This window comes from Nannospalax galili, unplaced genomic scaffold (genome assembly GCF_000622305.1).
Source record: "Nannospalax galili isolate Female #2095 unplaced genomic scaffold, S.galili_v1.0 scaffold351, whole genome shotgun sequence".
In the NCBI taxonomy this organism is placed as follows: Eukaryota; Metazoa; Chordata; class Mammalia; order Rodentia; family Spalacidae; genus Nannospalax; species Nannospalax galili.
Window position 1 is genome coordinate 1921708 of NW_008330327.1, and position 14029 is coordinate 1935736.

The 14029-nt window shown below is 41.1% G+C and overlaps 1 protein-coding gene and 1 pseudogene across 1 annotated transcript in view; both read right to left on the reverse strand.

Annotated features, from left to right (window-relative positions):
* Positions 1-2778: 2778 nt before the first annotated feature.
* Positions 2779-3750, reverse strand: LOC103743623 (annotated as a pseudogene).
* Positions 3751-7203: 3453 nt separating this feature from the next.
* Positions 7204-14029, reverse strand: part of LOC103743506 (arylacetamide deacetylase-like 2) — a 48321-nt gene continuing 41495 nt past the window's right edge. The window contains exon 5 of the mRNA XM_008844837.2: positions 7204-7806. Within this exon, the coding sequence (XP_008843059.1) occupies positions 7204-7806 (603 nt within the window). The remainder of the gene's footprint in view (positions 7807-14029) is intronic.

Consider the following 14029-nt stretch of genomic DNA (forward strand, 5'->3'; position numbering starts at 1 on the left):
CATAGGACCAGGTGTGGTGGCACATGCCTTTAATCCCAGCTCTTGGGAGGAAGAGGCAGGTGAATTTTTGTGAGTTCAAGACCATCTTGGTCTACATAGCAAGTTCCAGCCCAGTCAGTGGTATATAGTGAGACCCCATCTCAAACAACAAAAGCAGCATATGGGACTGGGGAAATGGCTTAGTCAGTAAACTGCTTGGCATTTGAGCATAAAGACTTAAGTTCAGATCCCCAGCATCCATGTAAAAGCTGGATGTGCAGCATAAGTCTATAATTCCAGTGCATCGGAGGCAGGCAGAACAGATAGATCCTGGAGCTTGCTGGCCAGTCAGTATAGCTGAGCTAGGAAGATCCAGGTTCAGTGAGAGACCTGTCTCAAAAAATAAGATGGAGAGTGACTGAGGAAGACACCCAGTGTCAAACTCTGGCCTCTAAACACACACACAGACACTTATACATGCACGTACACACACACACACACACACACACACACACACACACACACACAAATACGTGGAGAAATGAGTTTGTAAAGACAACCCAAAGAACAGTCTTCAGTTCATCAATTCTCATGTGCTATTAACCGTCACAGATTTGGAGGTGAAGGATTGCAACAGCAGATTGATGTAACCCATTAACTGATACAATCTCAATGATATATAATTTACCTATATCAAGAATACATTTCATTAGGCTCAGGATAACTGCTGTTGCAAGCAGGATGATCTGTCCTTTCTGTTATAGTGACCTAACTCCAGATCCCAAAATTCAATGTGAGCAGTTGCCAAAGAGGTCAAAGTAGGCTCCTTCATGTATGCTCATGAGAAGGCAACATGCAAGCTTCCAGATCTCCTTTACCTGAGTTTTGACAATATCTGAAATTTTGTTCCTGTTTTGGCAATAGCACATCCCTCCCTATGCTGATAAAACAATGCTTAAAACAATTTCATTGTCCAAAACAAACATCATGAGTGAGGAGAAGAATGTCTCTGGGCTGCCAAGGCAATGCCACTGGTAGGAAACAATGCCTCTCATGGCCAGGGTGGGTTTCTTAATATTTTTCATGAACACTGACCCTATTGTATGGTGACAAATGTCTGAGGAATGATATAAACTCAGAATCACTTAGTGCTCTGACAGATGCCCAGTAAGCACAGTAAACAGCTTCAGGCTGCTGACCCAAAAATATACCTCATCTTGGTGGGATGACATACTAGAGTTTCTCTAGCACACAGCAGGGAGACCCAGCTACTATCCTGATTTCTAACACCACCCTCCAGTCCCATACCTGAGTCAAGTTGTTCCTGGATATCCCACAGGGAACAATGTAGCTCTTGTGTGTAAACAGTAACTCATTCCAAATTCATTGTTCAATGACAAGTCCATGAGGGTGGTAGTATAGGTATTTAGCAGCCAAGTTGTAATTTAGTTACATGGTGTTAGAGTCCAGGTCTGCAGATAACCCTCTCCCAGTGTAAAAACGCCTCACAAGACAGGCCATGAGGGGCCCCCTTGCAAAACAGGAACTGGCCAGATGGCTACTTTTAGAGCTGTCTCAGTACAAAGTTGTTCCCCAGATAATTTTGAAAGATAAACAGGTTCCTGCACCCAGACCCAATGATATAAGAGTGTCTCAGTTCAAGCTAATTCCCTTGAAACCAAAGATTATTTTTGCTGCCTTCCACATCCCCTAACCCCCCTATGAGAACTTCCTCAGCAGTCAGAAGGCTGCTGGTTGCCTTTCTCTCCCCAGCTGAGCGGTCAGACACCAGCAATCCTAAGAAATCAACTTTGCTTTACTGGAGTCCTATGTTTCCTGTGGCTATTCCGTGCCTGGCTTTTATCTAACACATGGAATCATTTGTTCCTCTTAAAATATTTTTCATTTGCTCTCTTCTAAGCAATGTAGGTCTCATTTTTATTATTGGTGCTGGGATATTCTATCAATATTGCCAAAAGAAACTGATGCTTCACCACATTAGCCTTCACAGGTTTTACTACTTGTAGTTGTGATATTTGCCTGTCTAGCTACTCTTATGGGATGAGCACTATCTTTTCCTCAGTAATCCATAGCTCAGGTATGTCATGCAGCTGTGACGTTAGCCATTCTCCTGTGTTTTACTACTAGCAACACGAGAGACTGTCTATGTTTTGTGGCATAATGAGATGTTTGATAACAAACACAACACTTCATCAGGTTGACTATGATAACCACAGCTGGATGGAAACTAACTAATGTGTTCAGTCCCTAATGCCACATCCTTGTAAAACTCATGACATTTTAGTGATCCACTATAGGCCTAGGTATTCCTACCAACTGATAGAAGTTTATGCTGCTGTTTTAATTATCCGGTCATTCTGCCCTAGTCCTATACTACTATCTGTCTGTGAGTACCTGTAGCTCTGATTGCTCGAACCAGACCTTTCCTCCTTATTGGTTCAATCATGTACTGTATAAGCAAGACATACCTGGTAGTATTACCCAACCAACGGGAAGGATGACATCTCTAGCACCTCTGCTGCAACCTTACTATCCTGGAACTCCTTGTTCTCATCATGAGAAATAGTAGAAGGATCAGTTCGAGGTTAGGATTAGTTGGCCTTGTAGGAGATTTCTTGTGTACCTGACATAGGAACCAAAGTACTGCCAAGTAAGAATGGGGAAAAAAGATTAGGAAAACTGATATTAGGGTGTCTAATCACAACATATTCTGGAAGCTCTATGATCCACCTGAGTCCCACCAGACTGGGGGTGGGGTGATGGGATGGCCTCCAGGGTTCAGGCTACTGAACTCCCAGTACCTCCCACTGTTCTTGTCAGTGGGCTTGAGAATCTGGAAGGAGCACCTGAGAGTCTTGTCAGAGGTGGGGTGATGGGATGGCCTCCAGGGTTCAGGCTACTGAACTCCCGGTACCTCCCATTGTTCTTGTCAGTGGGCTTGAGAATCTGGAAGGAGCACCTGAGAGTCTTGTCCATGCTCATCATGGCGCCGGCATTGTCAACTTTGCCACAGTAGTTAGGAGCCGAGAAGAGTGTCAGCAGCTGCCGCTTGGCAAAGAACTCATAGCCATCTTCTAACACCTGATGTGCCCTGCAGATGAGGTCCAAGTCATGCTTCTGCAGGAACTTAGCCACTGCCTCGCCCCAAGGGTAAAGGAGACTCCACGATCATTCTCGCCCCAGCCTTGTGATGTTTTGAATCTGCTCCATGGACTGCAGGTCTGGAGACAGACCTCCATAGCAGCAGCAGATCGTCTCATCCACGATGGCTGCAATAGGCAGGTAGTTGAAGCAGTAGGTGAAGGTTTTCCACAGCTTGATGTTGTAGCGTCTCTTGCACACATCATAGAAACCATGGATGCGGTTGATGCTGGCACACTCGTGGTTCCTATAGAGCAGGAAGAAATTCTGAGAGTACTTGATCTTATAGGCCAGCAGCAGACAGATGGTTTCCAAAGACTGCTTATCCGATCCACATAGTCCCCCAAGAAGAGGTAGTTGCTCTCTAGAGGGAAGCCACCGTACTCAGCCGCAGAAGGTCGCAGTACTGGCCATGGATGTTACCACAGATCTTGAGGGGTGCCTCCAGCTCCAGAAGAATGGGCTGGCTCAGGAAAATCTCCCGTGGTTTGAGGCACAGACCACGGATCTCGTTCTTGGTCAGCTGCACATTCTTTCCAGGCCGCGAGCCCTGCACTTCCAGTGGGCAGCCGAGATCAAGTCCAGGTTGAGCTTCTGGCTGTCCGACATGGCAGCTCCGCTGCTCCAGTCCAGCAGCTCCAGGCCTGCTTTTACCTCCCGCCCTCCTTCCCGCCTACATGTAGGTAGGTGGACCCATGTCATTCAATGTCCATGGAGGTCAGAGGAGGGCACTGGATTCCCTGGAACTGGAGTTACAGACGATTGTGAGCCACCATGTGGGTGCTGGGAATCAAACCCAGGTCCTCTGTAAAATCAGCCAGTGCTCTTAACCACTGAGCTCTCTCTGGCCCCTCAACATTTCTTTAAATAAAGTATTTTGTATGACCCTTCTGCTAGAGTACAGTGTATATTATTCGTAGTGTCTGTATCAGTTATCGTTTGTAGCTGTAGGAAATAGCATGACCAAAAGTGACTTCTAGAAGAAAGATTTTATTTTGGCTTATGTTTCCAGAGGAAGAATTAATCCATAATGGCAGGTGAAGTGTGGCAGGAGCCAGGCCAGGAAGCTGAGAGATCACATCTCCATTCACAAGCCAAAAGCAGTGAGAACAAACTACAAATGGATTGAGGCTCTAAACCTACAAAGCCCCCAACCAATGACACATTTCCTCAAGCTAGGGTCCAGCTCCCAAGGGTTTCTATAACTGTCCCACACAGTGCCACGAACTGAGGACCAGATGTTCAAATATGACAGCATATGGGGGGCATAGCTCATTTAAACCAACGTATATTCTCTTGTTTATAGGAGCACTTCACCAAATGCTATTGATAACCTTTCCTCCTTGGCTATGTGAGTCATATGTTCCATTGTTGTGGAACTCTGTCCTCTGACTAATGGCATCCTGGTATCAGAGCAATTGTGATACAAACACTAGATGCCTACCAGATTGGGTCCACTACTTTCCCTCATAAAAGAAGAACACAGCCCAAAAGAGTCTGCTTTTCTTTGTACAGCTTTCTTATAACCATATCATTTCAGTAGGCAAGTTTGTCAGTCCTTTAGTAAAGATAATATCAGGAGGAGCCAGGATATCCCATCAGGATGTATGTGATAGACCCTGGTCAATTTTTATGGATAACAGAGAGTCTCTGGAATGCGGGTATGGCGGGAGCTTTTTGTTTGCATGGTTATTTGTAGTTGTTGTTTTGTCAAAGTCTGACTCTGTGTCTCAGGTTAGCTTTGAACTCGTAAATATTTTCCTACTGAATGTCGGCATTACAGGCACATGCCAACCATGCCCAGTCTAGCTCCAATCTGGAATACACTATTTCCATTTGATATTGAGCTGCACTGACCATGTTCAGTGTGCAAATACCAAAGTGGAGAATGGTAGTTCAGGTCACTGTGTCACATGTGGGGCATTAGCCAAAGATGTTCCGTCTCTCCCAGAGCCCAACAGAAATCAAGGGGTTGTTCTTCAAAAGTCTTACCTGGCAGCTGTGTCAAGGTAATTCCTATGTCCAAAATCCAAGAGGCTAATGTACAGAGCCATTGGCCTCCATAGGAAACCACAGCCTTTGCCTCATCTCTACCTGCACTATATCCCAGAGCATTGGGCTCTCCAATGTCACTTGTCAAACATACACCAGCCAAGCTGCATAAGACTTCCTTGTTCTGTTTTTAAGTCTTTTGTTTTCTGAGTTTTCAGTACTGCAAAAGCTTCCCCTTAGATACTTTAGGAGTGATCTGAGTATCTACTTTTTAAATTTATTACTTTTATTTTCTGTGTATGTATGTATTGCCTGCATGTAGGTAAGTGCACCTGTGTCGTGCAATGCCCATGGAGGACAGTAGAGGACTTCAGATCCCCTGGAACTGGAGTTGTGGACAGTTGTTAGCTGCCATGTGGGTGCTGGCATTTGAACTCGGGTCTTTTGCAAAACAACCAGTGTTTTTAACCATTGAGCCATCTCTCTAGCCCCTGAGCATCTATTTTTATTCTTTGTTGACTTGGGGTTTCAGGGTACTGAATTATAGAGCTCTTAGTCTATAAGAATTAAAAGCCCCTTAAGTGTTGCAAAATCAGGGAATCATGACTTGCCTTCATTTCCATAGCCTACATTGCCAGTTTATTTACACCCACCATTCCTACTTCCCATAAATCATCCATGTTTGTCTAGCTTCTTTGGCCTATCTGATTTCCCAATCCTGAGCTCTGTGTTGAGGTGTGTGACCTCTTTTGTCTTGCCATGAAGTTGTTATACGATGAGAATAATGACTTTGTGACTCAGCTTTGTGCAATGACTACAAACTTTTCTGAATCCAGGAAAAAGAACATTTTCGTGTGCAGTAAAATTCATGAAGCAAGCCGGGCATGGTGGTGCTCGCCTTTAATCCCAGCACTCGGGAGGCAGAGGCAGGCAGATCTCTGTGAGTTCAAGGCCAGTCTGGTCTGCATAGGGAGTTCCAGGCCAGCTGGGGCTACAGGGAGACCCTTTCTCAAAAAGACCAAAAAAAATCTTATAAAAGGGGCTTGAGAGATGGCTCAGCAGTTAAGAACACTGTTCTTGGGTCTTGTCAAGTCCAGAGAGCAGTATTTCACCCTTTTCCTCTCCAGTCTTTCTGCCTCTACTGCCTCAACGATCCCTGAGCCTTGAGGAGAGGGTGTGTAATATGCACTTCAGATTTATGACTGAGCACTCCACAAACATTATGCCCTACACATTATATATGCCCTACACATACTATATGCATTTAGCAGAATCATAGTAATAGGTTCAAAGATCAGGCCTGTGAGCCCCCAACCATAGGTTATAGACCATATTCACAACAGCATGGATGTTTTTCTTCCTGTGCAGAAGGCCTTAAATCTGATCTGAATGCATTTGGTTACCCCCATAACATTTGTACCACTAGCATACACGTAAGGATATCTATGAGCCCTTTATATCCTAAGACATAACTTTTTCCTCCACATTTTTCAAGATTGGTCACCCTCTGCTAATGAAAACTTTTTCATGTGCAAAATTTCAGAATAATTGGCAATTTATGAAAAATATTTCATGTCCAGAAAATTAAGTTATATAAGAAAAATCAATGACCTATAGTAACAGACACTAGAAAATGGTTCAGGGTTCTGATCCTTTTTCTATTAGGGAATTTTTTGAGCCTGAGCTAATTACTGAAAATATACAATAAAGATTTGTGATCCAATCATGAACAGAAAAATGCATAAATGCTTCAGTTTTCTGGAGATTTCTTTGCACAAGATGTGAAAGAACAAGTATTTATTGTACATCACCTATGCATATGATTTGAATGATTAACAGTTAATTCAAGCAAACTTTCATCAGTTCTGGTTTAAGATAGCTTGATCAATGACTTCTCGTTTATAAGTGAAACAAGTAAAGGATTGCTGAAGGATGTCCTATTTTCACACGTATCATGAGAGAAGCAACAGAAAGGAGACCTATTAATCAACCTTTTCAGATTATTGCTGTGTTAAGTATATAACATGTCAAAATATAACCTTCAATTGCTTTACTACATATACTGTTGATTTACAGATTTTTCTCTAACCAACTAATATACTTATCTCTTATTCTGAGTCCGAGATTTAAAAACAATGGTGCTGTGGTGAATGACAGGGCTCCGTGAATTCCTTCCTCTATGTGGTCATGAGTGACTGGAACCCCAGCATTTCTAAGCCGTTTGACATAAATAAGTCCATCATCTCTTAGGATATCATGTTCACAAGTGAGGACATAGGTTAATGGCAAATTCTGTAACTGGGAGTCACTAGCTAGCAAAGGTGATATCCTATTATGCGGAAATTTTGGATAGGAAGAATTCAGTTTTCCAAGAATCGGTTCAGTGTAAACATGGTTCTTTTTGTACTTCTCAGGGAGGAAGACACTCCAGTTAACAAACTTGAACAGATGTCTTGAGTCTTGAGGCATGTGCTCATTTCTCAGTGCTGCCCGTCGCAGCTCTTTGTCTTTAGTCAGATACAGGGATGCCAAATTGATTGCCACCTCCTTTGAGAGGAAAGGGCCATGTTCATACTCTCGATAAGATGGTGTGAGGGTATCAATGAATTGCAGGCCAGGGTATATCAAGGCTTGTGCTTTAATTTTATCCTTGAATTCTGGATCATCCTGTAGCTGAAAATATATAATGAATATGTAAGAGTCAATCTTTGAAACAGGTTCTGATTTTAATGTAACTGGGGTAAATAAATTCATAAAGGTTAAATATTATTTATGGATTATTCTATTTATTCATTGTTTCAGTGACAGGAAAGTGTGTTACTTTCATCTGTGAAGAAATTATGCACACTCTCATGGTCACACACATTTATTCTCACATGACAATCAAACAGCCATGTGATCAGGAGAGTCGTAGTGAAGATGACAGCCTAACTATGTTCAAGACGATTTATTTTAGGAAACTCATTTTTGGCTCTTTGTGACCAATTCTTCTTATCTGTCCAAGGTTGTCCCAGAATATAGCATCCCTCTTCTCAGTCTCCTAAGTGCTCAGGTTATAGTCATGTGTCACCCCCCCCACCCCACCCCCTTTTGCCTAAAAGGATTTTGGACATACAACTAATCTAAATGAGCAGAAACAGTGAATATAATAAAACGCCATGGCAAAAAATAATATTTATGTAATTCAGATGGACTCTTAACATGTTAAAGAAACAACTCTAACATATATTTTTCTCCTCCCCACCCCATCTAACATATATTTTACCTTTAGTCTAAGTAGTGTGATATGATGGAAAATACACAGAATAACTTACCAAAAATCAAAAGAACAGAAACAAATTGTAGAATGTTGTGTAGACTATTTTTTTTACCAGGAATGAGAAATTTCCAGATGTTGCAGCTGTAAAAAGACTCTTTCTTACTTTTTTTCAGTCCTATAGTCTACAGGAGAGTACTTACAATGGCCTTCCTAAAGATAATCATTTAAGTAACACCTGAACTTCCACAGCAGTGCCATGTGGACAAATGTCTCTACCTGCAGCCACTATACAAAGATTTTTAGGATCTAGATAGTGTTAAGTAAGCCCGAAGATGGAAGGGCAAGATAGACAAAATACAGGCAGAGATAATGCTAAAATCCTTTGAAAAAGTCATATGGAAAACTACTACTGTAGAAACATTCTAAAATATACATACGCATATATAATTTAGACAAAGCTACCCTATAATAAAGTAACACTGCCCCTACTAAACACCACAAGTGAACAAATAAAAAGCCCAGTGCCAGAAATGTGCTACTTCTTTTTGGAGTTGTTTGCCAATGACGTCCCATAGACTTCCAAACATCATAGGCTCTTATCTATTACCAATGCTCTTTATTACCCTCCGGAGCTTCATAGTAATGCCCTGTTGCTAAAGAAAGTACATACTTGAATCATTAAACATGGAGAAATCAAGTTGGTACTGACCTGGAAGCTACATCCCTACAAGTTAGCTTTCAAAGTGCTGGAAGCTGCTATGCATGACTCCAAAGGAGAAGAAGAACAATCACTCTTACCACCTCTGAACCCTGTGAGCTATAATAATGACCATCCTGGAAAGACACGCATAGTGGTACCTGAGTGTTAGGAATGTCAAGGGACCAACCAATCACATTTTGACTGCATTTAAGATGAAACCCATACCTGGCAGTTATTGGGACCAAGAATTTATGTCAAAATAGGTCATAGGCCCTAGAGATGAAGAAACCTGCTTCTATTGTTCTGCTGAATGAACATAGTATTAAACTGATTCCTAATGACTCATCACTGTACCCACAGATTAATGCATCTCTAGGTCCTCATCAGAGAAGCTTCTTTTGGCAGGATGATTAACAGAGAGACAGATCAACATGCAGGGAATAAGAATCTGCAGAATTCCCATCCCTAAATGGAACATCTATATTATATCTTCTCCTCTGGCAGTGCGGCAATCATGGTAGAGGATGCATGGGAAGAGTGCAAGTGCCAGAGACAATGGCTGATAACAAGAAAACATGTTTCTGGACACAACATAGCAGGTACACATATGAACTTGCAGAGGTTCCGACTGCATACACAAGATCTGAACAAGTGCAAGCTATACTAAATCCCAGCATGGAGAACAAGGATGAAGTCCCATCTCTAGCTAAGGAGCTGCTGACAATTGATAGTTTCTGGGAGAGGGAGAGTAAATTTTCTTAAGGGTATGGAAAATTACCCTGGTACCAGACCCTTGAAAGGAGTACCACTGCAGTGGGATGGCTAACCACTGTCTCCCCAACTAGGAAATTTTCTGATATTGCAATAAGCTACATAAGGATTACTGTATCTTAAATTTCTTGAGTTATTTCTAGCCTTTTCTTGCAAGCAGTCTTACAGAATTCCAGTAGTCAATCCCAAAGAAATGGAGCGGCAAATGGGGGCAACCAGCAAGCAAAGCTTGTTTGTGGCACCCAGTGTAGCTAGCCAAATGGACTGCACAGAACAGAAGTGGGAAAGAGCAGGTACTGATGGCAGGCAAGAGCAGTGTGGACTCAGATTCAAGCATCAGCCCAGAACAGTGATTGAGCTAACTCTATATAGTGATAGATAGAAGATAGATAGATGATAAATGGAAGATAGATTAGATAAATAGATAGATAGATAGATAGATAGATAGATAGATAGATGATAGACAGATGATTGATAGATAGATGATAGATGATAGATAGATAGATAGATAGATAGATAGATAGATAGATAGATGATAGATAGATAGATGAGAGAGCTCTCTAGGATCTGCCTCTAATCCCTAATCTTTGCTTATTTATCAATTTAATAACATTTGTCACAAATACTGAAATCCTTATATCTGTAAGTTCTCACTTTTATTGTCTATTAATATAGTATCCAGTGTTACCTATCTTATTCCAAGACATGGGCCAGATTTATCCTTCTTCAATGAGCTGAAGGACAAAAATGTTCAAATTTAGTGATTCTACACCAGCTACAATCAACAATCATTAAGTCATCAGTCTGGCAACCATTAGTCCATGTATTTTACTGCACATTAATTTCTCCATATGCACATGTGTGCTTCAACATGTTAAGGCCTGATCAAGATGATGGACTTGCACTGGGGAATGGCTGGGGGCACTGACAACACAGTAGGCAGTTATAGGGATGACAGAGCATATGGGTTCCAGTCGGGGGGAGGGCTAGGGGAGGGTGCCATTTGGGATGAGGGTATAAAGATGATTAACATTGTTTGGGATATTCTGTATGAAATACACACAAAAAATCAATCAAAAAAGAGAATTACTTCCTAAGCTCATAGAGCAATTTATCCCAATTTCAAAAGACCAACATTCATGTTACACCTTAAAAACTATATAATATTTTGTCTTGAGAGTATACGCAGTGTTACATGCAGGTGGTGTCTCTTTAGTCCTTTCACTGGATTTTGAATTGTTTTACTTGTTGCACTGTCTGAAAGATCACAAAATGTATCTACCTATTAGTCTATCTTTGTCTAATTTATTCATCATCTTCCCAAATATCAATAGCAATATAATTTTATGTTGTGTACTTTTTATATCACATAATTCAAATAACCTGCATTTGTTAATATTATATGTATACCATATGCTACATATGGAAGATATATACAAGATGTTGTAGGTGACTTTTTTATATCATATGATATAAAAAAGAAATGGAAAAAATATAAGGATTAATCAACTAATACTTTTTTGAGTTTTCTATACTTTGAATATGGTAAGAGGGTATTATCACTGTAATCAGAAAAAAATAGTATTTGAAAAGATGTTGGACAGGTGTGTTCCTACAATGAACTTTAATAAAGGTTGACTTATTCTATTTGTCCAAGTGCCAAACAAAGTCACAGAGGAAAGACAAGCAGACAGGGACACGAAGAAGTAGTGGTATTAGGGCACATGGAGCATTGAGGGAGGGGCAGAGCTTCTGTAAGATGGGCTTGCATGAGTGTGTTCTTACCTCCTGGACAATCTCATTGCAAGGAAATGATGTATTAAGCTGATGACGTATTCTTTTCAAAATAATTGAAACTAGATTGAAATGTCAAGGTAGAGATGAAATATGACTCTTCCATTGCTCTTTAGACAAACTGAAATTGTTCAATTAATATTTGCTTCATAACTCAGGATATAAAGGAATAATATCTCATTCAAGACCAGGCCTCTTTATTCTGAAATTTCTCAAAGAGTTAGAATTATAATACATGAACATTGTAAGCTTCATATTTCATACAACAGTGATCCTTCCTAATGAAGTGACCAAATTTTAATCTCTAACTCTTTATATAAGCTTTCTGCCAACATTGATTAGATGGATTTGGCTAAAGTTTTGTTTAGTGATGGCATGTTACAAATTATTGTGTTTGCCACCCACCTGGCGCTTGTTGCAAGTCTTACATCCAGAAAGACCTCATGCTTTGTTAAAAAGCTCAGCTACTATAGTCTTAAAATTTTCTAAAATGTCCTCTTCTAACTGTTGTTATACAATTCAAGTCTGAAAGAACAGTGAAACACACCAATGAGCAGACGGCTAGCTGCTTCAGCCTTGCCGGCCTGTCAAAGCCACATAGTTAACATTTCCACAGCGTGCTTCCTTCTGCTCCCTCTGAGGCTTTGCTGTACTCCAAAAGCATTGTGAGTCCACCACAAATGTCTGCCCGTGATCTAGATCCCATAGGTGAAGCTAAGACAGTAGGAGTTCTGAGGCCTCAAGGGGCCCAGCTTTCCACTTGAACCACAAGTTGCTTTAGATGAAGCTGAGCAACCAGTGAACACCATCATACCCTTTCTTTCTCCCTCATTTTACCTCCCTGTGGAACCCACTTACAGTACAAATGAAGACAGCGGGTGGGATGGGGACAACATAGTTCCTTTTACATGCAAACCTTCTTTTCTCTGTAGTAATGAAAGTAGAATCGTTGATGGAAGGTTTATACATGAGCAATGTGATGATTTGTGCTTAGTTCCATTCCTCTACTAAGAACAAAATACATTTGTAACTATAGGTCACACCAGCAATTCTACATCCAAGTTAAAAGTACTTATATTTGGAGCCAGGCGTGGTGGCACACTCCTTTAATCCCAGCACTTGGGAGGCAGAGGCAGGTGGATCTCTGTGAACTCGAGGCCAGCCTGGTCTCCATAGTGAATCCAAGACAGCTGGGGGACCCTGTCTCAAAAAAAAAAAAGTACTTATATTTGCTTTTAAAATGGCCACTGTTGGAGATGGAGAGATGTCTCAGATGTTAAAGCATTCCACATGCAAAGTGTGAGAATCAGAGTTTAGATTTACAGAAAACAATGTAAATGACAGGTTGATACGGCTTCCACCTGTAATTACGGCCTTGGAAGACAGATACAGGGATTTCTAGAGCAAGCTGGCTAGCCAGATTAGCCAAATTGGTGAACTCTGGGCTTGCTTGTGAGATCCTTCCTCAAAAAACATGGTGGAAAAGTGTGAGAATGACTTCTGTTATTGGACATCATCTAGACTAATGAATTAACCCAGAAAATCCATGTGCTCTGTGTCTTGTGACCTTGGCACCTGATCTTCTTTCTTAGACAACCTCAATTTGATACTCCACCCAAAAAGACATGAATAAATGAATGAATGAATGAATGGATGAATGAATGAATGAATGAATGAGGGTATGCTTGAAAGTTAGCATCAAAGCACTAAAAGGTTGCACCCTACCTCCATTGGACATAGTGGAGGTTGGGAAGGAAGACTGACCTTGTATGAATGAGATATTCTAGAACTAGAGATGAAAAGACTGAGTTGTCTGTTTAGATTAGGGTGAAGCCAGGCTTATATTTCCCCAACTGAAGTTGGAGAAACCAATTTGAATAAAATTATGGGTGGAGATGGACTAGGGACACGGTTCCAGGAACAGAGTGCCAACAGGACAGATCCATCAGCCAGTACAGTTCCAGGAGAAAGACAATTCCAAGAGCTGCCTAGGGAAACAATGTCCTCTGAGTTCGGGCTCACTCTTAAAACTACATTTGAGAGTTTGGCTTTGGTGGGGATATGTTATTTTGGTTTTTCATGTTATTATTATCTTTTTTTTCTGATTTTGACATGTGAATTTCTTTTGTAGTTTCTAACTCTTGTGTGATACTCGGGCCTTCAAGTTTAGTTCTGCTTCTTTTTTTTTGAACTTTATGTGTCTTTGTGGTTTACTTTTTGGGTATGAAGAGCTGGTTCATGTAAGCTTCTGGTTCTCTCTTTTGATTTTATATTGTCAAGGCCGGATTGATTTTGTCTTCAGGAATTCCGCGGTGGCCCAATTCCAATGTGGATCAGAAGTTTTCAGACTTTCTCCTTAGGTCTGGAATCTT